We start from the raw sequence: 26,689 nt of genomic DNA on the forward strand, positions 1-26,689 counted from the left end.
AATATACCGAGACACCTATTTTAACACATATGTAAGGTATATTTTCTTTGCAATCAGTCATTGATTACCTTTATGATCTCTCACTTGACCCAATGTTTTTCCTGCTAAAGCACCCTATAAGAGAATTCTTTGAATGTTCTTTTCTTCACGTCAAAGAAAGACAATCACTTACCACTGCAGCGCCTGGTAAGTTACCGATAATGAAACCCAGAACAGCACCTGAGCAAGCTCCGAATATCCTCCAAACATGAGAAGGGTGTTCAACTGCATTATTTATTAAATTATGCGGTCGATTCAGTGAATACATGTCTTACCTTCTGGCTTTAATAGCTCTTCGAAAATGTTACCGAACATCTGGTTTGCTTGATTGCTTGACGCATGTGGTGTAGCAGAACTAAATGGTGTGAAGCGGTTATGATTTTTGGTCCTTGACTTGTCATACGCCTCACGTCTCGAGCGATCGCCTAGTATATAATAAGCATCAGCAACAAGTTGAAACTTTCTTGTGGCTTCTTCGTGTTCCTCTCTTGTAGCATCACTAGGTAGTCGGTCGGGATGGTTGATAAGTGCTTGCTTTTTATATGCTTTTATACCAGAAAAAGTTAAAATGCTTGGCATAAACAAACTACGTATGTTGCCTACCTTCACGGATATCATCATGTGTTGCTGTTGTGGGAATATCAAGAATAAAATAATAATCTGGGACGTTAGACATAATTTAAAGTGTATACGAATTGGAAAAAAGAAAAGGGAAGGATAAAAGCAATTGAGATGTTTAAATTGACTTGATCACGTGAAGTGCATCATGCATTTTTTTTCAGGTAAGGCTTCTTTCAATAAACTCATGCATTATGTAGGTAATTGTTGTATAGAGCAAGAGCAACAAGTTTGATTGAAATCTTATTTTATTTTAGACTAGATCTAGCTAAACCTTGTTGTTAATTCTATTGACGCTACTGTTCTAACAGTTTTTAGGTTTCTTGCAACTCTGATGTCATATGAAACTTAATGATTTTTGCTACAATCTTCTAGTAAATCAATACAGTATTTCTACTTCAAGTTCAGACGATGTTAATTTTTTTTTGGACGAATCAAAATTATTTTTCAGATGTTTAGCTTACCTTTTTTGGACGAAGTAAAAAAAGAAATTAGACAAATGAAAATTTAGTTACGGAAAACGATTGTTATGTTAAATTCAAAAGTAGGTACCTGCATTAAATAACCAAAGCGTTAACCTTGATGGATAGTTTCGGTGTTTTTTCTGCAAAATATTGCTGGTCTTCGACCAGTTTCTCGTAAGCTTTCAACTATCTTCTTAAAGTTCAGCACTGCGGCCAAGTCCCGGTTCCAGAGTTTTCTTCTTTGTTTTTCGCCGTTATCAAGACATTTAAGATTTTGACATCTAATAATCCAGTGGTTATAGTCATTAATAGCTCCATTCTACAATTATTATTATCGTCTACCTTAATAAACCGTGACATTCAACAGTTGGTGCATCGGCTTTTTTGTATGGGCGAGGGTTGACAACAGTCTTGAATGTCTCCAGTTCGCTTTCGCAAGTAGGGCAATATGAGGACGTTTTAAACTCGTCGATTAAAAGAACAGTAAATCCTGCCTTCTTCAACATTTTGATTAGGCCTTTACTTCTTGTGGGCTCCTGGAATTTCGTATTCGGAGCAGACCAATTACCTATCACTAAAATCGAGTTTTTCCAAACTTTAGCTTTAGCCGTTGAACCAAATTGGCATCATTTTGATCGTGATAGAGCTTGCTGTTGAATTTTATCTTTCTGAAAGGTAACAGTCGCAACTTTTCTAATTGTGTGCTTGCTTTGTGTTTTAACCCATTATCTTCATTACTTAAGGACATGTTACTAATCAGTGCATTTAGTGAGTTTTTTGTTGTTGCAGTCAGACGCTGTGCGATGTGCTTTTGTTTTAACATGATTTCCAAATAAGTCGCATACAAATTCAAATCAGTAGTGGTACTAGTAGTGTCTTTCGGTTGCGGATAATAACAAACAAATCTCCATAGTATAAACATCCTCGTCGTATTGAGAATTCCGTGACAGATCCAGGGAAATATGATTCATTGATCGTCATTGTTTCATTTCCATAATATCTCGTTAATACATGTGTGACAGAGGCTCTGGTTTTGATGTAATCCCTAAATTTTGTAATGTCTACTGAAGAAGATACGGTTTTAGACAAAATGAGTTGGGCGATTTTTACTAACTCTGGCGTATTTTGTTTGCTTAATATTTTGTTATGTCTAGTCAGCTTATTTCTAGTGATTTTTGTATATTTTAGAATTTGGGGCTTCTCCTTCGTACTTGACTCTTGCATGCAAAACATAAGGTCTCGTCTTCCAGGGTCAATTAAAACGTATTTGCCTTGGTTTTCCTTCAGTGTAGCAGGTAGTATATTTTCGACATACTCCTCGTCGATAGTATCTGTCTTCTTATTATTCATTCTTGGCTGCTTTTTACCCGTGGTGATATTCTGTTTTAACACTGAAGCACAAATACCATCAGTTTCAATGGTACCCTGAAATCGTAGAGATTTATTAAGTCCTTGAGGTTTGAATGATTTCTTGTTTAAATTAACGACGTTGCTCCAAATCTCAAACTTTTGTTCCGCCTTGAAGGAAGTTTTCTGCTTCAGTATGTGATGATGAACTATTTTGGAATCCAGAGTAATGTAGGATGGTATAAACGATGTTTTGATTGGAAAACAATTAAATGTTTTAGCTGCTTCAGTTTCCAGAAGTTTAGCAATCTTGTAGAAAGCATTGAAATGCTTCTCTGGGTGAGCTTTAACATCATAATAGATAGAATTCTTTTCGAATTTGTAGTTGTTTGGGTAAGTTGATAGTAAGTCCCTTACAGATGATAATGCTTTTTCATCCAGGACGTCCGAAGAAGGAATTTCTTTTTTTGATACAGCGAATTTCATTTTGTTAAGGGGTTCAAATACTTCTTTTCGGTGGGCTTCTTTTATAGCTTGTTTCGTGGCATTTACAGCTTGTTTCGTGGCATTTACAGCTTGTTTCGTGGCATTTACAGCTTTCATACGATGATCGAGACTGAGTATCTTTTCTTCTTTTTTAGAAAGCATGTTCAATAACATACGCAATCTGTTACCAAAATGTGCCTTGATATTATTGTGGTAAGCCGTATTAATTTTAGTACATTCGTACAATGCGAGCTGTTGCGCGTATTTTATCTCAAACGGAGTATTGAGCATCTTCAAAATACGATGATTTGTGACGAGATATCAATTCACGATAGATAGCGGTTCTATCTTTTACCTTTCCAGGAACATTACGACGAATGATCAGAGCCAGAAACACCTCTACGAAAAACTCCTTTGTTACAAAATCTGCCAAGCTGAAGTCAATGCTATTCTTTAGCTCCTCCAAAAATATGTATTTTGAGAAACTATAAGTATGTAAAACTAGTATATTGACATTGTCGACTAAATCGTATAAAGGTCGTACATGATCCTGATTCCAAATATTTTGAATAGTCGTTTTGATTGTGATCACTTGTTTAATTTGTTCAGAAACTGGGGAGCTTGAATTGGCAACATTTGAATTGGAGGAGCTTGATTCAGCAACTAAAGAGCTTGATTCAACTACTGAAGAACTTGGTTTGACTGCTGAAGAGCTTGGTTTGACTGCTGAAGAGCTGGGGGATTATTATGGAGCTTGAGCTAGCAGTAGCACTTGTATTAGAAGAGGTATGGACCACATTATTTTAGTCTTTTTATTTTCAGAACTATACGGCGTGTTTTCTTTACGTATATGAAAAGTTAGATTAGACCTGTACATAAAGATCATGTAATAAGACGTACTAGTTCTTTTTCTATACATAATCGGTTGGAAATCTTCATCTGAATTATCTTCAGTAACTTCTTGTTCGGTTTCTTCTGTTGTATCAGAAAAAGTGTGGTCAATGGGATTTCATCTATTTACTATAATATTCGACTTTATCAGTATTGATTCCACGACCATTATCAGACTGTTTTCCACTTCTTTTCATCATTTTTTTCAATTTTTTACGTATTTGGAATATAATAGATAGTATTGGCTAGAAGAAAGCTATTACACTATATAGTATATAATTGAAAGAAATGAAAAAAAAATGGATTTTTTGGTTATTTTATTCATTGCCACCAAATCAGAATATAGTAAATATGAGCTTTGACGTGACATGTTAAATATACATTCTTTTCTCTCGAAAAAACTTTTTATAACTTATGTAAGGTCACAACATCACATATAAAGCACACTCTTAAGTATGTGTTATCTTTTGAATATCCCAAATCGATGATGTATTACTAACAATTCAATAAAGTTGTCTTAAATTAGGAAATATGTATATAGAATCAACTGTTTTCTGAACAAGTCAGTAATAACTGAATGTACACGTACGGTTGTATAAAGAGGTTTTTTATAATGCCCATTAGGATAGGCACGAGAGCGTTATTTTTTTTTTTGGACAGCAGAAATAAAAATATCATAAATATTCTTAACAGCGTTGACATGTCGAATCAGACTAAAATCCTGTATTGCAAGTGTATATGACACTGCATGTATAGCACTGAACTATATATCAACCATTCTCCACTTGTTGTTTGCTACAAAAAAGCTCTTGAAAATATACTGTATAAGCATTTTGTTTCAGTAATTTAAAAAAAACCATCAAAAAACGAAATTGTTATCTTGAGCATCCACAATTAGATGAGCAATTCATCTTATTTTAAAACATGTCTTACAGCTAATTTTCATTTGTCTAATTTCTTTTTTTACTTCGTCCAAAAAAGGTAAGCTAAACATCTGAAAAATAATTTTGATTCGTCCAAAAAAAAATTAACATCGTCTGAACTTGAAGTAGAAATACTGTATCACTAACGGAAAAGTTTTGCTTATGTAAACCGAAGGTTCAGACGCCCTGTCAGCAGTCCAACATAAAAAAAACTGTCCGCATATGTACTGACAAACAGCAGCACTAAACGCCCTATAAAACATAGATAGGGAAAAAATATCGTCAGCTACAGGGTTCGAACCTGTGCAGGCAGAGCCTATAAGATTTCAAGTCTTACTCCTTAACCACTCGGACAAACTGACACTTTTTTCATGTCATGTGTGCATGTTTGTTTTGGTTCGCTTCTTCGTTCTCTTTCGCGGTTTTTCTGGTGATTCTATTATGTTAACAAATCTTCAAATTGGAATGGTGCATGTCTCTGATGTTTCTTAAAGTACATACAAAGTTTGGTGTGATTTGGTCTAGGTCTGATGGTACAATGGTGTTCCAAAGATTTCAGCCAATGGTTCTGTCTTCTGTCAGACCCAATCAGATTCGAGTCAAAACTACTGATCGGTGTGTCAATTGTTGGGTCTGGGTCTCAATTGTTGTACTTTTTTTTGGTTCCTTATTTGTCCTACTTCTTCCGTATTTTGTTTCATGATATGTTGCTGTGATTTAATTGTGTATTTTATTTTGTTTTATTTTGTTTATTGTATTTGACAGTTCATCTCAGTTTGAATCTGTTGAATTTTATAATTTAATTGTATTAATTGTTCTCCTGTTTGACATTTCAAACGTAATTGCTTTTTGGGCAAGTTTGATCTGTTCTAGATTAATGACAAGCAATTGTCTTTGTAGAAATTTATTCTAAAGAAAGTATAAAAGCTTAAAGAACTTTAGAAGGAATAAAAAATATCAAGAAATTAATCTTAAAAATCGAATTTTTTTTATAAATTTTATTTTACATATATCTTCATTGTCTTTTGAAGGAACTGTGCCTAAGGTTATAATCTCTCTATTTGTGTCTATCTCTCTATAATTACAATAGTCTTTACAGTCTTCTGTTGTTAATTATTGGTTTATCTCTTTTATTTGTTGGTCTCGTCGTTCAAGGTAAACACAAAGGGAAAAAGAGGGAGTTGTCAAGTGGTCCGGCCAACCAGATCATATATGTGTTCTAACATGTATTATTACTCAAGTTATATTATGTCTATTAAAGAAGCAAACTCAAGTACTAAACGTGGTGTTGGTATGAGGTTCATGAATGAGCCTAGAGAGTTCTCTGGTGAAGGTGATGGTAATTCTGCTTTGGTTTGGGTCAATCGTATGCAAAGGTTGAAGGTCTCAGGAGGTTTGAGTGATGAAGAAATGTTGTTCGTCGCTAGTGACAAGCTTGTTGGTAAAGCAGAGACTTGGTTCAACGTGGTTGGTGCAAATACAGTTACCTGGGATGCCTTCGTGAGTGCTTTTAAGAAGCAATATTTGTATGATCAAGAGGATAAGTTTTGGAGTCAAGTACAAGGTCTTAGACAAGGTGCTGAATACCCTTCAGTGGATGATGTTGCACTCAAGATGCAAGAGTTGTTCATGCTTTTAGACAACAAATCGCAGAGTTTGCAAGTGCGTACGTTTCTTAACGCTATTAAACCCAACATTGCTTTTGAGGTGGAAAAAGAAGGTGCACCAGTGACTTTTGAAGAGGCGAAAGTAAAGGCTATGCAGATTGAGCGTAGTTTGGTCAAGTACGCAAGTACTATTGGTTTTGAGCCCGTGGAGACTGTAGTCCCTAAGTTTCCTGTGTCTGCTCCTTCGGTTGCAAGTGGTTCTGTATCGGATGCTGCTTCTATGTCCAGTATGTTCTCTTTGGTGGACAAGTTAGAAAGGTTGAGCATTAATTTGGTAAACTTAACTAACAGTGTGGCTCAAAATGGTACTCGTGGTAATACTGGTGGTGTCGCTTCTGTTCGTCGTAATTTGGTCTGCTTTTACTGCAATAAAGAAGGACATAAGAAGCCTGAGTGTCCGGAGTTCTTGCAAAAGAACAATTTTGGGTCTGGGGTTGCAAGTGGTAGTAATGCTATACCCATTGGTAATGGGTCTTCAAACTTTTCTGGTGAAAGCCAGGGAAAAGAGAAGGAGTACCGATCTTAAAGGAGGTGATTGGTACTCGTAGTAATGGTGAAAATCCTCTAAAGAAAAATGACAAGTCGGTGAACTTGGTTGATACCCTGAATGACAACGGTGTTAACGAGATTTACGGTGTGAAGAGACCTGTGTCTGCTGTGCCAGTTGATACGCCGAATAAGCGGGGTAATAAGGGTAAAGCGGTGGATCAAGGTGATGTAGTCATGACTATGCCGGTTCCAGTTGGTAATGGTGCTTTTGTTCCTGCAGTTGATGGTATTGCTGCTCCTGTTAGGGGTGAAAATGTTTTTCCTCCGGTTGTTGGTGGTGCTGGTCCTGTGGTCAAGTCCAGGAAAAAGCGGTCAAAACCTCGTAGGTTACCTGTCAAGACTAATACCTTGAATGTTTGGGACACTTTGAGGAGTTTAGACGCTGGTCTTTCAATGTTGGATTGGTTAGCTATCGACCAAAGTGCTGCTAGGGATGTTAGTGATGGTCTGAAAGACTTGAGGCTGCAGCGACCAAAGAGGGCAAAGAGACATTTAGCTGCTGCGGTAGAAAGAATGAATGTTGGTGCTAGAATTAATGTAGTGGATAATGACTCGTCAAGTGATTCTGCTGGTTATGATTCTGGAGATTCTGGTATGTCTGGTTATGGTTCTGATGTTTCTTTGGACTCGGAGTTGGTGATGGTATCTGATGAAGCGGATTTGGCTTTGAGTGAAACAGAGTCGGTGTATAGATATCCATACAATTTGAATCGAATGAAGGTCAGCTCTCCTTTGCGTGGTGTGGTGACTATCAATGGTAATGCTGTTGAGGCTATCTTTGACACTGGGGCAAGTGTGTCGGTGATCTCTAAAGGATTGGTTGATGCTTTGGGTCTAGTACCAAATGGTGATAGTTTGCATTTGGTTGGGTTCAATAATAAGAAGGCGCCAAGCAAGAGCAATGTGGTCATGGATGTACCAATCTCTGTAGCTGGTAAGGTGCGACCGGATCATATGTGTGTACAAGACGAAGGTGACAAGAATGACAAGCTCTGTTTGCTCGGTGTTCCTTGGTTTCAAGCATACGGTATTGAAATTAATTTGTCTGAGTCTACTATTCGTATACCGTCTACAAGTGGGATGGTGAAGTTGCAGTGTTACACCACTCATTTGCCTGTGTCTTCAAGCAAGGTGTATCATGTTGAGGCTTCGCAAAAATATACAGAGACGTTTGAAGAAGGCTTGGGTCCTATTGGCGTTGAAGGTGAATCCAGGTCTAGTGGGTTTAATGGTGGTAATGTAACTGATGGTGTTGATCCATTATTGATGCCTGTTGTTGAAGAATTCAAACACTGTTTCTCTGAGGTGACTGGTTTGACGAAGATCAAGGGGTATCAAATGGACATTCATTTGAAAGAAGGTTGGGAACCAGTAACAAGTAGGCCTTTTCGTTTGGGGTGGCATGAGCAAGAAATCATGGACAACTATGTTGAGGAAATGCTAGCTCTAGATTTAATTGAACCAAGTGAAGGACTGTTTGCGTCTCCTGCTTTCCTGGTGGATAAGCACTCTGGTGAGAAGCGTGCTGTGATTGATTATCGAAAATTGAATAAGATGATTTTGTGTACTCAATTTCCTACACCTACTGTAGCCGAGTTGACTGAAGCCACTGCTAATGCTACGGTGTTTAGTACTTGTGATTGTACGTCTGGGTATCATCAATTGCCGCTTAACCCAGATCATGCTGAATTGACTGGTTTTGTTACCAAGAAGGGTGTGTTCAAGTACAAAGTATTGCCTATGGGGATTTCTAGTGGTTGCTCTGAGTTTCAGAAGGTGGTGTCTAGTATTTTCAAGGACTATATTGGTAAATTCGTCTTAGTATTTTTGGACGACGTCTTAGTGTACAGCAAGAGTATGGATGAACATGCTAATCATTTACGTCTGTTATTTGAAGCTTGTGAAAAAGCGAATCTCAAGTTGAAGCGCAAGAAATGTTTCTTTGGCCGCGACTCAGTTGAATACTTGGGCCACTGTATCGGTAGTCAAGGTGCTTCCCCTGGATCAAGAAACGTAGACAAGATACGTAACTTTGAGGTGCCTTCGTCCGTGGCTGTTTTGAGAAGTTTTCTTGGTTTGTGTAATTATTTCCGCAAGTATGTTGAAGGTTATGGGTCTATTGCTTCTTCTCTGACCAAGTTAACGAGAAAGAATGTACCTTTTGTCTGGGGTAATGATCAACAAGATGCTTTTGATACTTTGAAGAAGGCTCTCTGTTCTGCTCCGATCTTAGCTTTCCCGGATAAGGAGAAATATCAGGTGTTGTCTGTGGATGCTAGCCACAAAGGTTTGGGTGCTGTGTTGTCCCAATGTGATGATCCAAAGACTCGTGCAAATGAGAGAGTGGTGTCTTATGCTTCTCGTGGTTTACGTGGTCCTGAAGCCCGCTACCATATTCATGAATTGGAGAGTCTCGCTCTGGTTTGGGGTCTGTTTACTTATAAACATCTGCTGAAAGGACGTCGTTTTCTGTTGGTAACTGATCATATTAGTCTGGTGCATATTTTCAAGCCGTCAAAGTCTACTATGAAGTTGAATCGTTGGAGTGCCGCTGTTCTGGATTACGAATTTGACATCATTTTCAAAAGATCCGAGGATAATCTAGCCGATCCATTGTCTAGATCTATTTCCATTGAAGAATTCAAGGACAGGTTAGATTGCGGTGAAGATGTACTCAAAATAGTCTAAGGGACTTATTGTTTCAAGTGTTTATATAATTAATTTAATTGTCAAAAAAAAAAAAAAAAAAACGTAGTGTAACTTTAGTTGTAGAAGTATAAATATCGCATTGTTAAAAAACTTAAATAAATAATCAACAAAAGTTTCTTAAATCCAAGATCCAAAAAAGAATCAACAAAAGTTTCTTAAATCCAAGATCCAAAAAAAAACAAAAAGTTTCTTAAATCCAAGATCCAAAAAAAACAAAAGTTTCTTAAATCCAAGATCCAAGAATTGAAAAATTATCCAATATCCAAAAGGTTTCTATAATCCAAAGAATCATTTTATCGTTGGTGGAGACTTGTGTTTCGGTTTTGTGTTGGTGGTTCAAGTTGACTTTTGGTTCCCTTTAAATAAGACTTACCTCTGTTTTATTTAATTGTATTTGTTGACACAATGGCTATTTCTTTTGCGTGGTTTCTCAGTTTGTACTACTTTTTGACGAATGGTTCATATCCACAAGATGCTGATGAAAAGGTGAAACAACGGGTCAGGTATCAGTGTAAGAAATTGGTGATTGCTGTTGATGGTCGTCTCTTGGAAGAAAACTCGGGCAGAGAGCTGTTACATGAAGCTAATGCGTTGGAGAAGGTTAAAGAGATACATCAAGAGAATCATCTGGGAATTCTGAATACGCTAGACAAGGTTGTCAAGTTCTATGTTCTGAAGGATGCTCGTGATATGGTTACTACGGTGGTCAAGACGTGTGAAACATGTCAGTTTCGAGAAAGGGTCAAGGCGGTAAGGTCCAACCCTGGTGCGATTGTGAAAACTCCAAGACACCCGTTTTTTATGGTGAGTGTCGACGCTGTGGGTCCTTTGAGTGTTACTGCTCGAAATAATCGGTATATTCTTACGGGTATATGTCATCTTACTCGTTATCCGGTTGCTCTTGCTGTTCCCGATATTGATGAAAACACTACAGGAGAATTCTATTTTAGTTTCTGCAAGTTCTTTGGGGTACCTCAATATATTCTCAGTGACCGAGGTGCAAACTTCATTTCTACGTATGTTCATCATTTCCTGAAGAAGTTGGGTTGTAAAAATATCATGACTACTAGCTATCGACCGCAAGCTAATGGTATGTGTGAAAGGTTGAATGGTTCGCTGTGTTCTGTGTTGGCAAAACTGGCTAGTGATCAAGGCAAGATTGATCAGTGGGATTTGTACTTGGATGCTGCTTTGATGGTCTTAAGGTCTACAAAGAATGTTGGTACTGGGTTTTCGCCAAGTTATCTCCTATTTGGTTATGAATTCAGGACTCCTGCTGTTTGGGTTGCGCCTCGTTTAGACTTTGCGGAAGGAGAGGAACAACAAGAACTGGCGGAGCGTATTGAATTGATTCAAGACCAGTTAGTGAAGGTGCGTGAAGAAGCAAGATTGGTGTCTGATGAGCGCAAGAAGATGTCTAAGCGTAGATATGATGCCAAGGTGGTGTTTAGAAGACCTTTTGAGGTTGGTGAAGAAGTGTTGTTGAAGGTGGCTGTTCAAGACTCGAAGTTTGGTGACCGTTGGGAGGGTCCGTACACTGTTTTGTCTGTGAACAGCAAGTCTGGTACTTATCATCTTACTGGGAAGAACAGTTTGCGTTTGAAGCATGCAGTAAATGGTGATCGTTTGAAGTTGTTTCATCGTGAGGCGAAGCATATGGTTCCTGACGTTCTGGTGGCGCAAGCAAATGAACAGTTTCAACGGTGGGTGAACTCAAGAGTAAACGCGTATTCAATGGTGGATACGGCGGTTGAATTTTAAAAGAGAACTCCTTGCTCGGGGGGCGGTACGTGTCATGTGTGCATGTTTGTTTTGGTTCGCTTCTTCGTTCTCTTTCGCGGTTTTTCTGGTGATTCTATTATGTTAACAAATCTTCAAATTGGAATGGTGCATGTCTCTGATGTTCCTTAAAGTACATACAAAGTTTGGTGTGATTTGGTCTAGGTCTGATGGTACAATGGTGTTCCAAAGATTTCAGCCAATGGTTCTGTCTTCTGTCAGACCCAATCAGATTCGAGTCAAAACTACTGATCGGTGTGTCAATTGTTGGGTCTGGGTCTCAATTGTTGTACTTTTTTTTGGTTCCTTATTTGTCCTACTTCTTCCGTATTTTGTTTCATGATATGTTGCTGTGATTTAATTGTGTATTTTATTTTGTTTTATTTTGTTTATTGTATTTGACAGTTCATCTCAGTTTGAATCTGTTGAATTTTATAATTTAATTGTATTAATTGTTCTCCTGTTTGACATTTCAAACGTAATTGCTTTTTGGGCAAGTTTGATCTGTTCTAGATTAATGACAAGCAATTGTCTTTGTAGAAATTTATTCTAAAGAAAGTATAAAAGCTTAAAGAACTTTAGAAGGAATAAAAAATATCAAGAAATTAATCTTAAAAATCGAATTTTTTTTATAAATTTTATTTTACATATATCTTCATTGTCTTTTGAAGGAACTGTGCCTAAGGTTATAATCTCTCTATTTGTGTCTATCTCTCTATAATTACAATAGTCTTTACAGTCTTCTGTTGTTAATTATTGGTTTATCTCTTTTATTTGTTGGTCTCGTCGTTCAAGGTAAACACAAAGGGAAAAAGAGGGAGTTGTCATTCATGTAAATTTTGCGTCTTGTTACGGATGTTTATAGCTGCAATAAGATCACGTGACCAAGAGATATTATTTTAGGTTTACTCTTTAACTCTTGATTCTAAAGAAGTAGACCCAAAAAGGAAATTATTTAAACTAAGTAGTTTTTATCACTAATCAAAAATTGAATACCTTTTATTCTTTAGATTATGTGGGTTATTTATATGTTTTCTAGTTATTTGTACTAGTACGTAATTAGTAATTGAAGACATGAAATATAAAATAATATACTAAATATAATTGCTAATAATTAACTAATATCAATGTTTTGCTAAGTATCCTTTTTGGTTCTTTTTCTTCGTTCTTTGCTTCGTTTTATGTTAGGTGAGAACCTTCTTCTTTTCTTTGCGTTTGCTTCTTTTCGGAATTTCATTTCTAGTTCTAGCGGCAGTTCTTGCATGAGTTGTGTATTACTTGCAATGTGCTTCGTAACCAAATTCGACTCGACATTCAATTTGAAAATAAAAATATATATTTTAGTAAAAAATATTACAGTCACGTGATCTGTTTTGTTTTATTTAACCAATTTCTTTATTTTAAGATTTTAATAGTCAATCAATGGTTGAGTTTTTTTAGTCTTTATTTCGGCTAAGAAATTGTGGGTTCCTTTGTGTAATGTTTGGGCACCTACATTGGGTTTGTAGACGCTAAGTTATTTTATATTTTATGTTTTACTAAAGAATGGAATAGTGGATTTGAGATACATATCTGGGAGGGGTTGTAACATAGTTTTTGTGATAGCCGATATTCATACGAAAGCAATAGGGAAGAAAGAGCAATACAAATGTATTTAATCCCTAATAAAAATAGGCTTATGTAGAGTATTTTATCATTTATTTGTGTTGTGAACATATAGAATCTATATACATGTGATGATCTGACATTAAATAAGTCTTCAATTACATACTAAAATATATCATAATCAATTTACATCAGAAATAGACATAGAAGAACCTCTTGTACTAAATAAGACAATGTATCTTTTAATAGATCAAGACGTATAACCGAGATCCATAATTTACATTATTTAATTAATTTAAAGTAGTCTATGATAATAAAGACTCAGTCATTTGCATGAACCCTACTATTACTTCGACATCTCTTCATGTATAAATACCTAGAGAATGAAGAGCTAGTGTTGTGAGATGAAGAGAGAGTAGATATTCAATAAGAGAAAAGGTAAGAACACAGAGAAAGTCCGTTAGAACTTGTATAGGTTTTTATTTCTCCAAGAAAAATGTTATCTTTCAATTGCTATAAAATGTCAAGGTATTTATACTTTTTCTTCTCGGTCAAAATATTGTTTTGGGTTAGCTTCTTGACTACGGATTGATTTGTTAGATCAGGAGCAATGAAGAGAAATGCCTTTAGAGGAAGTTGTCAGCTCAGCCACTAGTACATGATCTGACCTGAACTTGAATAAACTATTACATATTTGTCAAATACCAATGCCAATGTATTTGTCAGCTCTAACTGTCACTTTATGAGGGCCATTAATAATAACAAAGTCACTAGGTTCATAATCTCTGTCTATGAGGATGATGTAGTACTTCTAGTAGAATGAGTGAATGTCAGTGACTATAGATCCATTGCAATTGCCATAGATGTGATCTGGTTTTTTGCCATGATCATCATTTATTGATCTATGCATATGAATTCATATATGTTCACAACAGCTAGAAAACAGAAAATATATATTTTTTGGGAATAATAAACCTATACAAGTTCTAATCGACTTCTTTGTCTTTATCTTCTCTCTTACATCACAACAGTGCGCATTAACATACAGCATCACTTGTTCCAGGCAGTCCAATGTTCGCTTTCTTGATTTCCACGGTGGCGAAAAAATTGGCCTGAACTGATAGTCTTGTTCATAAAGTATCAATAATATTGGCCTATACGGCCAAGATTGGGAGGTAAGAGATTGATTAATTGGTGGCTGTAAGAGAAACAACCAATACAGAAGACAATCCCATCCATTTAGGCCAAGTTGGATTTTTTGACCTTGCTGTTTCCGTTAATCTTGGGAGCAAAGCAGACAACTGTAGCCACTTACTAAATTAAAGTATATTTTTTTCAGACTTCTTACGCACCAACCCTTTTTTCTTAGGGATCACCATCTATCGGACATGTTCGCAGAGAGGGAAAGGCTAGAGAACACTCCCATCCACTCCAAAGGCAACCGCTTTTGTACGAATATACAGTTTCTTGAAGAAGAGAAAGTAATTGTAGTCATTTTATGAAAAAGTTTATAAAAGATGTTTTATCAATTGACTACATTTCACAAACATGTTTTTATTTATCTATCACATGAAGAAACCAGTCATTTATCAAGCACATCCAAAAATAAATGATTTACTTGTTTTAATAAAGAAAATTATAGAACAACGTAAAAAGAATAGAGGCATTAAAAAAACTGATAGCACTTATATTCTCAAAATGCTTTTCTTTGCAGTGGACAGAATGTTTGCCATTAATACATTTATGCATTTTGTATTTTTTTTAGGACTGCCCCTTCCTAGCCACAGTTATATGAACCATCCCCCTCTCTATCCGGTACTCTGTGAACGTGTTTGATAGGGAATGGTGCATAAGAAACCTAATATTTTTTGTGTACTCATTGATCCTTTCTTTATCCCATACAAGTCATCTTTGCTTTGGCGATCAATTCAGTCAGTCTTTTTTTTCTTTATTTCAGTTGCAGTCCACAATTTGATTAATTTTAAATAGTTGTAATCTTGTGGGTGGTTTCTTGTTAATCACCCTGAATCATAGAATTCTGGAAGGCAGTGGCATAGGGGAAGACCATAGAAGATTCATCAATTTAGATGGCAGGTGTAGTCGAGTATTGAAAGCACTGGTATAGTTATGCATGCTGTATGCCTTTGAAGTGTATTGATTTCAGAGTGAGCAGGCGCGCAATTGGTTTACCACTGTTTGATCATTCTCTTCAACGTTTACTGGATCGAATTTGTTATAAATGTATGGGATTAAAAAAAAACTTAAGACGAGCGCGATGTCGGGCCAGAATATCGTTATAGAGCGAGTGACATAGAAATAGAAACGTAATGCACTCTGTGCATACCTTCAGTCGAAGCCGACGAGTATTCTTATCAAACTTGAAAAAGACCATAGCGGGTAACTTTTGATAACGATAAAGTCAATGGCCGGAAGGCAAGTCCGAGAACATCCTAATCAGAGGAAAATGTAGTAATGTTCTGATTGGCACTCTATCCAGCTGAAAGTCGATACCGAAATGGTCGGATGCTTGAAAAATCACAGATAAGATGGAATATTGATAGCAATACCGACAGATTACCTACAGAATGCATATTGAAATGTTGTTCTAATTTGGCCAATAGGTCAGCAAAAGAAAAAGGTGGTTCTTGCTCTAGAGATTGCAACAAAGGAAAGACAAGGTAGATTGTTGGCTGACTGTTATCAATTGACGTTATTCGTTCAATCTGAAGCGGCAACAGGTGTCTAGACCAAAATCGAAACGAATTTCTTCCTGATAGTGATACTGCTTCAATTTTGTTATAATTGATCAACACATTAGAAACCCGACAATAGGCCTTGATATGTTTTTGCACTCGAACCAGATCATCAGGATCATGAACAAACACCATAGTATCGTCTGCATAGCATAGTATCTTTGCAGACACCCTAGTTGGCCAAATGGACGTTGATGGGAGAAAACTTGGAGCTAATCGCAACGTGTGTCCTTTCATCAACTTATCTTCAAGAACAGACTTTAGAAAGGAATCAAAAGCCAGATTATACGATACTGGTGAGATAGGATTGCCTTACTTGATTCCTCTTTTCTTGTAAACCATTCGAGCGAAGTGTCTATTAACATTGATCTTGATTGAGTTTTTGGAGAGAAGATGGAAAATTGTTATTACTATATTTTCAGGGAATCCAAACTTCAAAAGTATGTGTTTTAGATAGTTTACATTGACTCTGTCATAGGCTTCTTTCTGATCCAACATCAATGCAAGATCATAGTCTCTTCGTTGTTCCTTTGGACTTCCATCCATCGTTTCTGAGCGTCTTCCATAATTGTCTGAACAATCGTTCCATTTTCGGCAATAAACCTTCCAGGCACGAATCCAAGTTGAAACCGATTGATCAGTTGTAGAGTAACTTGCATTGTTCTTCTATCCAACAATTGAATAATCTGTATTGGCTAAAGTGATTGGACAATGATTTTTCATGTCGGATAAATTTCCTTTCTCAATAAGTAACACCATGATCCATTCATTCCAAGAAGATGGAAGAATACCATTCAATCCAACGTTATAAACTTCAGAGATCAAAAATTGCATAGCGGGGCACTGCATCATCAAACGAAGTGTTTCGTATGGAAGGCCATCCTGTCCTGGACTGCTCTGTTTCGGAATTCACTTGGCTTTTTCTGCAAGTTCATCTATACCGATGATTCGACGTTGATTATCGTTCAAACACACTCTATCAGGAATGTAAAATAGCATTTTTTTTTGAACTGCTCTATGATCATTGGCTTCAGAAGAGAGAAGTTTTGAGTAGAACTGATGCACAATCCTTTCTTTGCTCTCTTGATCACTATGTAATCCGTTTGTACTGGTATCTCGAAGATCACCCAATGCTTTCTGTCGTCTTCGTATTGTAATGGTTCTTTTCAAGTAAGCTGGCGAATTCTCGCCTTTTTTTCTCCAGAACTTGTCTGCTCGCAACATATCAGTCTCTGCGACTTCTTCCTGTAGAGTTACTATCTGCCTTTCTATGTCTGGTAGTCTCCAGGCTAAGGTTTGGAATTTCTTTTGCCTTCGGGACATCATGTTTCGTTTATTGTTCAGTCTTGATATACACTTCTATGGATACCAAGGTCAAGAGCTTGCTCGTAGTGGGAGAACCGACTCTCCAAATCTTCCTTTAGAAGGCGAAGGGACATAATAGGGAGTCGATCCAATCCAAGTCTTACAATGCGAGCATCAGCTGGGTAGCTGGGAAAGCCTTTAATAAAGGCACCATCTGCCAAATACACTTCATCATTCAAGATTGTTTGGCGATACGAACTGCCTTTTCTTCAGAGTGTTTCCATAAACAAGCGGTTGAGATATTTGCGGATCTCAGGAACGCGACCACAATAATCTTCATGGGCCCTGTTCTGGTCCATGTTTTCGTTAAAGCCAAGAAGAACATCAAACAAGAGTTTATCGTTTTTGATATCCGTAATGTCGGTAAGAACGCTGCCTTTAATATAAGGTTGAACTAAGTTGACAGGTGTTGGTTGACGAAATTCAGACATGAGCGATTCACTGATGGTAGATGAGTCTGTAAACGATGCAGACGGGACGAAGACAGTTGGCCGACAGAACAGATTAGTACGTGCCTGACCTGATACAACTTTCACCCGAAAGAGAGAGAGAGGTGCTGTTATTATTCTTGCCTGAGCTGGAAGTTTTAGCTTGAAGTTTACGATTCGGAGAATTAAGCGGAAGAGCTATGAGAAGTTGTCAAGTCAATCATTTTCAGAATAGGACCCTTTGGTCGAAAGGTCATTTTGACCAAATTTTTCAAGTCGCTTTTTTTAATCCAAACCAACTTCAAATGTATCATATGTGTTATTAAACATAGTTTGAAGGTATCTGGTGCATATATACGTGTATAAATATCATTTGTGCTCTATTTTTGTGCATATAGTTTATAAGAAAGGTGCATCCAATAATAATACACGAAATAACATCAGAAAAGCTTTCAGGTACTTTTTGAACTGTTTGAAACTTTAGGTAGTTTTGTATAGAATACTCTTTAATGCATGTTTCAATAAAAGATAATAAAACAAAAGAAAAATTCTAGACAGTTGTATGTAAAAGCTTATTCAAATGATACACTTGTTTTTTCAATGTAGTGCTTGACTCTTTTCATAAATTATCGAGTAATCATCTATCAACTATTAAGATCAAACTAAGACTGTACACCTTGATTAATAATACCATGTAAAAAAAAAAAAAAAAAAAAAAAAAAAAAAACTTTGACAGTAGGTGTGAACTAAGGTAAACTATTTTTTACGCCCACAAAGTTATTTTTGGAGTAGTAAACTCGGTCACTCTATTAAGCTTTAGTAGTTTCAAATAATTGTACAACAAAATAGGAGATGTGTTGAGTGTTTAAACCATTTTTTTCTGCATTCCTCCTATTTTCTACAATAGACCCATCGCAGATCACTGCTTATCAGGTATTTTCTTCTCTTCAAGTCCCCACAACCAAGTCTTTGAATGATCGAATGCTCCCCCAAAATCTTTAAACACAGTGTTTGTTTCGATTCCCATTTATTGGTTCTTGTCATGGCTAACTAGTATTACTTTGAACATCGATTCTATTCAGCCATAAAGTCGATATAGACAGAAAAAATTGCCCCCTTCTTCCTATACAGAATTGTCAAAGCGCAATCCTTTTTTTTCTTTAGTTTATGTAACTTGGACTATCGTTTTGATGAACCATTATATTCGATTAAAATCTTGATCCCCCAAAAAAGACAATTGTTGGTTTCCCACTCTACGCTTAACACTAAAGAAGAGAACTTGAACTATCGATACCATCTACTAAAACATTCGATTGGGATTTTTACACCCACATTTATCCCCCATCTCATCTATATCTATAAGATACAATCTTCTTTTCGATTTCCATAATTATTCATACATAAGCTTGCTACTATCAATTTTATTCGGTTTTAACTTCAAATTTCATGCTTTATTTCTATCCCCCCCCACAAACACTCTCAGATTTGAATAGCAATTAAAATGCTGGTCATACTTCGATGAGCTTCTTTCCTTGTGTAAAAAAAATTGAAAGAGACTTGATTCATGTTTAATTGGAGAGTGCAATATACTTTTATTTTGTTATTATGTTAAACTTATCATTTTGTTTCATTGTAGCGTATAGAATAAATGCTCCCCCAAGAAAAAGAGACAAAGTTAGGCTTTGTTTTGTACCCACCAAAAACGCCTTGATGGTCCCTGAATTTTCTTGTGTTCCTCGTATGAGCAATCGATTCCACTTACTGTAGATTCGATACATACTTACATGGTTTGTCAACCCCCAAAAAAAATACGACGCCCAACATAGCTGTAAATACTTGGGGGACAATATATTGTTTTTTTCTGTCAAAGCGTATCGCTATCTTTCACTACAAAATACGATGTGCACTAGAATTAAATGCATCCCCCCAAAAAGCATGATTGGGCCTAGTCAAAAAAAAAAGGAAGGTTATGAGAAGTTAAGAACACTATTGTCAAATATCTGTGCTCATCGGTTTTGGTTGCCATAGAGTTCGATGTTAACTTGAGCTTAATTCTATTTCTACCTTCCCCTCCCCCCCACAAACAGAAATCAAATTCAAAGACTTTTTTGATTTTACAATACATCATTTGCATATTTCTAGCATTGTTAGTTTAAACCATACACATCCTAATTGAATAAAAGAAAAGTATTCCAAAAAAAAAAGTACGAAAAGGAAAGCAAGAAAATCAGATGGATTGATAGAGATATGTCAAAAAGAATTGTTTATTTGGGGGGACACCACCTCTGAATTCGTATATAAAGAGCCACTTTTCCCTTTTTTTCTAGTTTCAATAAATTCTAATTCATTATGATTCTAAGCATTTTATTTACACTCTCACCTATTGTATTATTACTCTCAATATTCGCTGTGCTTGATGCATGCTTATTTGTTCAAACAACACAACACACTACACTTCCTTGTACATATATTCATAACTCAGACTTAATGATCAGCAAAGTTACACCTACCATCCAACCCTCTAGATCACAAGCGGAGCCTATACATAAACCTTTAAAACTCAAATCGAAAGCAAAGGTACTACATAATACAACGATCTTAATTACTGACATTCAATTCTTAGTCTTTTCATCGACTCTTCAAGAAACTTGCTCGCGTCGTCTTGTCTAAAAAGTGCCATCAAAAAAAGTTACAGGAAAGCGTCTGGTACGACATTACCCCTGACGGTCACACGGCTGTGATTCAAATTAATTTACCTACTGCTTCTGCTCCTCAAAGTGACTCTCTTTCCATGTCTTCTCTCTTGAACGATAAAACCACATTCGACTATGCTCAGCGTATTTGGGACGAAGATGCAACCGTCTACAGCAACATGAATCGCATTGTAGAATGGATTGGTAATGGTCAGCCTGACAGTAACGCTATCTTGAAAGCATATCTTCAGCATTTTGATTTTAAAGGACTCAAACTTGAGCAAGCTTTTCGCAACTTGTGCTCTAAATTGCACCTCAAAGGCGAAACACAACAGATTGATCGTATTCTTTCTCGATTTGCCGAACGATACTTTGAATGCAATCCCAAATGTATTTTTGGTTCTTCAGGTATGTAAAATAACCTATTCATGCTGTCCAACTCACCCTCTCTTCCTCCATCAACAACAGATGTTGTCCATGCGATTGTCTATTCTCTTTTATTGTTAAACACAGATCTTCATGTAGCTCAAGGCGACTACAAGAAAATGTCTCGATCTGCATTTATCAAGAACACCCTGTGTGCTATTCAAGCTCAACTCAATATCTCTACCTGCATTGATGAACACTCAATTTCTGAAGAACACAAAGCCAGTGGTCTCTCTTTTCAATCGTTTGATTGGATTCCTCTTCAACGCACACCTAGTGGTCACAGTGGATTCAGTTCTCGTTCTTCCAACTATGCTCCTTCTTTGGACTCCTCTATTTCTACTCACAGCCATATCGCCCTAGGATCCAAGTCATGGCAACTTGAAGTCAAGAATTTATTGAAGCAAATGTACAGTAGCATTCGATACTGCCAAATAAGCGATCCTTCCTCTCCACCTACTTCTATACATCAAAGCAATCGTGTCAGTACTGTCTTGAAGCGTAGTATGGGCACAATTATCTGGAGACAGGGCCGTGATACAGCCCAAGAAGACGATTCTATCTCAAGCTCTATAAGTTCAGTCCCTTCTTCTTCTCAAACCTCCTTACTACAATACCAAATCGTCGCTTCTCATTTGCAGACAGAAATCCCCACTAGTTACACCAGCAATGCCCCTTATTATAAGGAAGGTATGGTCGTCCGTAAGCACCTGTTGGAAAAAGCCCATCAAAAAGCCAAACACAGAGACTGGAAAGACTGCTTTATGGTCATTGAACGTAGTCAACTCAAGATGTATAAACTCGATAGTACCAGTGAGCAACGCAAGCGCCATTTGATTCGACACGCCTTGATGACCAAGTACTCAGACAATGAAGTGGTTGGTGGTGGTGACTGGTTATCCAATGCTCAATTGATGGGTTCGATTGACCTCAAGCATACCTTGGCCAATGCACTTCCTTCTGGTTATAGTCGTCAACGTCAACATGCTTTTGCACTTCAACAACCTAATGGTGCTGTCTATTTGTTCCAAGTAGGATCTGAAGAACAAGTGCATGAATGGGTCTCTACCTGCAACTATTGGGCTGCTAGAGAAAGCAAAGAGCCAATGACCAATGGCGTGAGTTCAATGGAATATGGCTGGACTTGTACCAAAGATATGGAGAACACAATCATTCATGAATGGCAAGCACCCATTCCTCCTAGCTGCAGTAGCTTATTGGAAGAACCCGCTCAATTAGAAGCACTTCACAAACACATCAAGGAGTTGTCAAACGAACTGGACCAACACCGTGATATCAAACCCAAGATGGAAGCTCGATTTGCTGGCTCAAAATTAGCAGCCAAAGTCATGGTCAATTGGGAAAACAAGTCTTCTTATCTTTTGCATGAAATCATCAAGTATCAAAACTACTGTGATGCCATTGAAAAATCACTTGCTTTACAGAATTCCATCTGTTCTTTCTTGTAAAATGTATTATACCCTTCCCTTTTCTTTTTAGATGTAAATAAAAGTTTATTCAAAATTTTAAGCAGCAATATCACTCTCACTACTTTCTTCTTCCTCTTCTTCTTCTGAGTCTGTTGTTACTTCTTCTTCTTCAGAATCACTTTCTTCAGACTCTTCTTCATCTCTTTCTCTTTTAGCAGTAAAGCAATTACGAGCAAGATGTCCTGGTTTTCCACATAAATAACATGTCTTCTTCGTCTTTTTTGAGACTGGGCAGTCACGAGCAATATGTCCGTGCTTCTCACAGTTATAACAGAGAATGTCACTTGCTTGACAGTCCTTTGCAAAATGGTTGGCTCCACCACAATGATCACAAATCACTGGCTTATAGCTCTTTTCTGAACGGAAACGAGGTGCCCGAGGTTGAGCTTCGTCCGTACATTCCTTTGCAATATGTCCCTAAGTAATATATCAGCATACGGCATGAAGTGAGAGGAGAGAGGGGAGGGGGATAATACTTGCAAACTTTTGACAATTGAAGCAGCGTTTTCCTTTGTCTTGAGACGCTGACTGTGTACGGGGTGTGGGGCATTGAGCAGCAAGGTGGTCAGCTACATGAGTCAATCAGTGAGAAGAGTAACATAGACGTATCGCATGCTTACATTCGCCACAATTAAAGCATTGCTTAGGTTGAACATGCTTAGGTTCAGTGCATTCTGTAGACAAATGTCCAGGTTGTTTACAGTTATAACAAAGACGATCTGCTTCGGAACAAGCACTAGCAAAGTGGCCAACTAATTCATACTGAGCAAGAGCATAGACAAACAGTTCACTTACGGTTGCCACACTTGTAGCAAGACTTTCTCATGTACACCATGATAAGATGTTTAAAAAAAAAAGAGAAAAGAAAATTTTGTGGCTAAAGTGTTTGCGTTCTGCAAATCTTTTTTTTTTTCTGCCTTGTTTTATGCAATGAGTGATTATGAAGATGATGAACAATTGATGGACTATTCACAACTACTCAAGAAAAAGTAAGCAAGTCTATCCTATAGAATATGCTAATAAGTCCAAGCCATAAGAAATTAAAGCGTGGCTCAAAAGCAAATGATACAGCTCATGTCGATATTGATCAACTAGACAAGGCGCGTTCTGCTTTGTTTGAATGCATAGGCCAAGTCACCAAAGTCAAGAATACTAGTCGAGGTGTATTGGCTACTACATTTCCTTATTACACAAGCATTCTTCAGAACAAAGGTACTCATTTGCACACCATGGGCTTCTCAATTAAAGGTGTTATTACATTGTATCCTGAAGAAGCTGCTTTTCTTGTCTCTCGAAGTGCATTGATAGTAACAGCACAAGATAAACCTATTTTGTTTGAAGACTATTGTCAGATTCTATGTGAGAAGGGCGATAACTGGATTACATTTGAAAAGTATCAAGTTTATGCTTATTTAAAACGACTGGGATTCATTGTCATGCGAGCCCATAGGCCTATACCAACTCCAAAGGCACCTATTCAAGTATCAGTCTGGAGATACCTTTTGAACAGAATGACAGCATGGATTTATGATCCAAATAAGAATAGACCTCTTGCATGGAATTATTCACACAGGACATATGCTTCTGTTTATTCTACATTACAAATTATCCCTTCTAGTCCTTGGTATAGACCCTTTATGACCTTTGTTGATTGGTATGTCTATAAGCCAAAATCAGGTTGGAAAAAGAAAGATCCTGGTGTACCTGATTTTAAAGTGATTGTAAAGAATATCCATGATCCCATGCCTTCATTAGATGAACAGGCACAGTTATTCACTCAAGACAAACAGTTTATTGTGGCTCTGGTAGGAGATGCAGAGAGTATTACTTTTCTGAAATTAGCAGGTGATGATATGCAGGACATTTCACAGCGCATTCAACCTATTCCATCTCAAAAAAGAAGGGGATGATCTATCTTGATCTACTATTGGTGCAAATTGCACGTCACATGTCATGTATAAATACACACACATACACACAATTGCATCTTATTTAGTTCTTTTTTTCTCTTCTTCTTCTTTTCCTTATACTTGTATAAATATTCAATTATGGCCTCTAAACTTGATCAAGCCCTTGATGAAGTTATCAAAGATAGAAGAAGCGATCAATCTGGAAAGAGATCACGTCGTACTGAAACAAGCTTCTTAAGACGACAAGACTCTGGTAATATTCGTAAACGTCTAGGCAACAACAACCAGTCGCCTGCTATTCGTTCTTTTGTTCGCACTGTCAATGTTCAACCTGTAAGTCAATAACAGCTATACCTAAAGATACTTATTCAAGTGATAGAGAGGCAATCGTAATGTGGATGGTCAATGGTCTCATGACTTGTTTGATGATGACCATGATGGTGGTAGACAGAATATCATGTCTCGGCTTGGTAATGTACGAGGCAGAGACAACCACAGTCAGCATACGCGCGGTGTAGAGATCAGTATTGAAAACTTGCACTATGATGTGACTGAAAAAGATGTGGAAGAATTGTTTTCTACTGTTGGTCAAGTCCTTAAAGCTCATATTACGTTTGATGCTTCGGGTCGCTCAACCGGTAACGCCCGCGTTAAATATTCATCTATGAGTGACGCCGAAAAGGCTGTCAGCAAATACAACAATGTTGAATTGGATGGACAAACTATGCGTATTGAAATCAAGGAATACACAGAAAGACGTCATCATGGAGGGTAAACACGCCTTGTTCCTTTTTATGTGTATACTTATTTGTATTAGACGATCCAGCAATAGTCATAGCAGCCGCTTTGGCCGTAAAAATACTCGTCATGAAAGACGCGACACGCATAGAAGTGAACGACGTAAAGAAAAGACAGCAGAAGATTTGGATAAAGAAATGGATAGCTATATGCAATCAAACGTAAATAACAACACAAGACCCTTACTGTTGTACTCATTTATTCTATAGAACTCAACTGATATGGTTTTGGATTAAACACTCTTCCTCTAAATAAATGCAATTTAGCCTAAATTTTTGTTTCTCTCTTTTTTTTTTTTTTGACTGCATAGTGTATTGACTAGCTTATTTGTACTGATGGTAAGAATAGCATGCCACATTCTAAATCCTATTGTCGCTCAAGGACTACCCCTACTTTGATAATATATCAATTGGATTTGACATTCGTATGGGTGATATACATAAGATGACAGCTATGTATTGAAAGAAAGGCACTATGCTCATTTCTTGTAAAAATACGATCAGTCTGTATGGGTCAATTCCATTATAAATCAAGTATCCTACTTTTTTCTATGCAGCTAATGTATGCGTTTTTGATCTCATCTTGCGTTGAGTTTGAATATAACAAACAAACAGGTTACACCAGCAAAAAGTCTGTTTGATTCAAAAAAAAAAAAAGGACTCGTTTGTCTGTTACAGTTTATGTGATTTCCAGTCTGTATCAAGCATATGCTTGTTTTTGAATGCTGAATGAACAATGGCTATATGAAGACAGCGCTTATTCAGTTGAATCAATTTGATGCATGATTGAAATACTTTTTATTTTTATTTTTTTACATGTTCAATCCTATATGCAGCGAGAGAAAGAAAGAGTGGGAAGGTGGCTTGCACATTTACCAACGTTTATGTAACACCAGGAAACTTCTGAACTACATCGAATTTTGCAACAGCGACTTTCAATTGACTGTAAAAATCTCTCTCTCTCTCTCTTTTTTTTTTTCTTTGCTTTTCTTTTTTTTTTTTCTTGTTTTTTATTTTTGTTTCTTTTTGGCTACTTCTTTTTCTTTCTGCTTATCGTTAAAGAGAAAGCCAACAAAATCTAAAAAAAATAGTGTTAAGTGTATGTTATTTTTGAGAGTTTAAAACTTTCATTAATAGATGCACGGAACTATTTCGACCAATACTCGAGTTTGTTTTTATTGTTGGTAAATCATGGATTGCATTGAATCATTTATGCTAATTTTTTTTTCTTTGTCAGTTTTCTAGCTTTAGGTGGATTTTTGGTAAAAACAAATAGATACATAGATAAAATAGACTTACCTTTTATATGTATATATATATATATATATATATATGTCTATACGGAACAGTATGGGTAAGCCATTTCCCCTCCCCCCTTTATAGAATAAAATAATAAATCCGTTCCTAGTTACAATTTCGGTGTATTGACAGGCTTGCTTTTGATGCCTTCGTTTGTTTCAGATCTTGCTATCTCTTCAGAAACAGTCAGTTCTGCATTGATCAGTACATTAATGGCAGGTGCTTTTGTAGGTGCCATTGTCTCAGGCCCTTTAGCTGATACGATTGGAAGAAAGGCACTGATGGCACTGGGTATCATTATCTTTATTTTTGGTAATGTGTTACAGGTGGGAGCTGCAGATATCAAGGTCATGTATGGTGGAAGAAGTGTGACGGGTGTGAGTTTAGGGTAAATAATGACATGATTGTTGTATGATGACTAACGCATTCTCTATAGCATTCTGTCTATGGT

General features: G+C 36.9%; 8 protein-coding genes and 1 non-coding gene across 9 annotated transcripts; 4 read left to right on the plus strand and 5 right to left on the minus strand.

Annotated features, from left to right (window-relative positions):
* Window positions 1-6: 6 nt before the first annotated feature.
* Window positions 7-759, minus strand: B0P05DRAFT_7504 (DnaJ domain-containing protein). The gene is made up of 4 exons (XM_051583849.1): window positions 643-759; window positions 315-584; window positions 69-264; window positions 7-15 (listed from the first exon to the last, which is right to left on the minus strand). The coding sequence occupies exons 1-3, from the start codon at window positions 713-715 to the stop codon at window positions 146-148; spliced, it is 462 nt and encodes a 153-aa protein (XP_051439776.1). The 5' UTR covers window positions 716-759; the 3' UTR covers window positions 7-15; window positions 69-145.
* A 134-nt stretch (window positions 760-893) lies between these two features.
* Window positions 894-2,027, minus strand: B0P05DRAFT_7729 (uncharacterized protein). Its single transcript, XM_051583856.1, has 3 exons — window positions 1,464-2,027; window positions 1,210-1,402; window positions 894-1,050 (listed from the first exon to the last, which is right to left on the minus strand). Exons 1-2 carry the CDS (start codon window positions 1,625-1,627, stop codon window positions 1,231-1,233), a joined length of 336 nt encoding a protein of 111 aa, XP_051439777.1. The 5' UTR covers window positions 1,628-2,027; the 3' UTR covers window positions 894-1,050; window positions 1,210-1,230.
* On the minus strand, window positions 1,971-3,895 carry B0P05DRAFT_521553 (uncharacterized protein; the record flags this gene model as incomplete). The annotated part of the gene is made up of 6 exons (XM_051575872.1): window positions 3,855-3,895; window positions 3,752-3,794; window positions 3,232-3,688; window positions 3,074-3,152; window positions 2,886-3,001; window positions 1,971-2,837 (listed from the first exon to the last, which is right to left on the minus strand). Exons 1-6 carry the CDS (start codon window positions 3,871-3,873, stop codon window positions 1,971-1,973), a joined length of 1,581 nt encoding a protein of 526 aa, XP_051439778.1. The 5' UTR covers window positions 3,874-3,895.
* Window positions 3,896-5,048: 1,153 nt separating this feature from the next.
* B0P05DRAFT_t3 lies at window positions 5,049-5,130 on the minus strand. Its single transcript has one exon. It is a non-coding gene; the product is annotated as a tRNA-Ser (tRNA).
* A 14,840-nt stretch (window positions 5,131-19,970) lies between these two features.
* B0P05DRAFT_521566 (uncharacterized protein) lies at window positions 19,971-22,254 on the plus strand (the record flags this gene model as incomplete). Its single annotated transcript, XM_051575873.1, has 3 exons — window positions 19,971-20,200; window positions 20,247-20,724; window positions 20,785-22,254. Coding segments are annotated over 3 exons (2,135 nt in total), but the record flags the coding sequence as incomplete, so codon positions are not given.
* Window positions 22,231-23,123, minus strand: B0P05DRAFT_521569 (uncharacterized protein). Its single transcript, XM_051575874.1, has 2 exons — window positions 22,853-23,123; window positions 22,231-22,801 (listed from the first exon to the last, which is right to left on the minus strand). The coding sequence occupies exons 1-2, from the start codon at window positions 22,886-22,888 to the stop codon at window positions 22,568-22,570; spliced, it is 270 nt and encodes an 89-aa protein (XP_051439780.1). The 5' UTR covers window positions 22,889-23,123; the 3' UTR covers window positions 22,231-22,567.
* A 39-nt stretch (window positions 23,124-23,162) lies between these two features.
* B0P05DRAFT_576674 (uncharacterized protein) lies at window positions 23,163-24,142 on the plus strand (the record flags this gene model as incomplete). The annotated part of the gene is made up of 2 exons (XM_051581721.1): window positions 23,163-23,221; window positions 23,263-24,142. The coding sequence occupies 2 exons, from the start codon at window positions 23,163-23,165 to the stop codon at window positions 24,140-24,142; spliced, it is 939 nt and encodes a 312-aa protein (XP_051439781.1).
* Window positions 24,143-24,280: 138 nt separating this feature from the next.
* Window positions 24,281-25,149, plus strand: B0P05DRAFT_576675 (uncharacterized protein; the record flags this gene model as incomplete). Its single annotated transcript, XM_051581722.1, has 3 exons — window positions 24,281-24,475; window positions 24,522-24,913; window positions 24,960-25,149. 3 exons carry the CDS (start codon window positions 24,281-24,283, stop codon window positions 25,147-25,149), a joined length of 777 nt encoding a protein of 258 aa, XP_051439782.1.
* A 1,038-nt stretch (window positions 25,150-26,187) lies between these two features.
* On the plus strand, window positions 26,188-26,680 carry B0P05DRAFT_8111 (uncharacterized protein). The gene is made up of 2 exons (XM_051583868.1): window positions 26,188-26,201; window positions 26,289-26,680. The coding sequence occupies exon 2, from the start codon at window positions 26,382-26,384 to the stop codon at window positions 26,628-26,630; it is 249 nt and encodes an 82-aa protein (XP_051439783.1). The 5' UTR covers window positions 26,188-26,201; window positions 26,289-26,381; the 3' UTR covers window positions 26,631-26,680.
* Window positions 26,681-26,689: the final 9 nt, after the last annotated feature.

This window comes from Gilbertella persicaria (genome assembly GCF_025201335.1).
Source record: "Gilbertella persicaria strain CBS 190.32 chromosome Unknown B0P05scaffold_1, whole genome shotgun sequence".
Classification (NCBI taxonomy): Eukaryota; Fungi; Mucoromycota; class Mucoromycetes; order Mucorales; family Choanephoraceae; genus Gilbertella; species Gilbertella persicaria.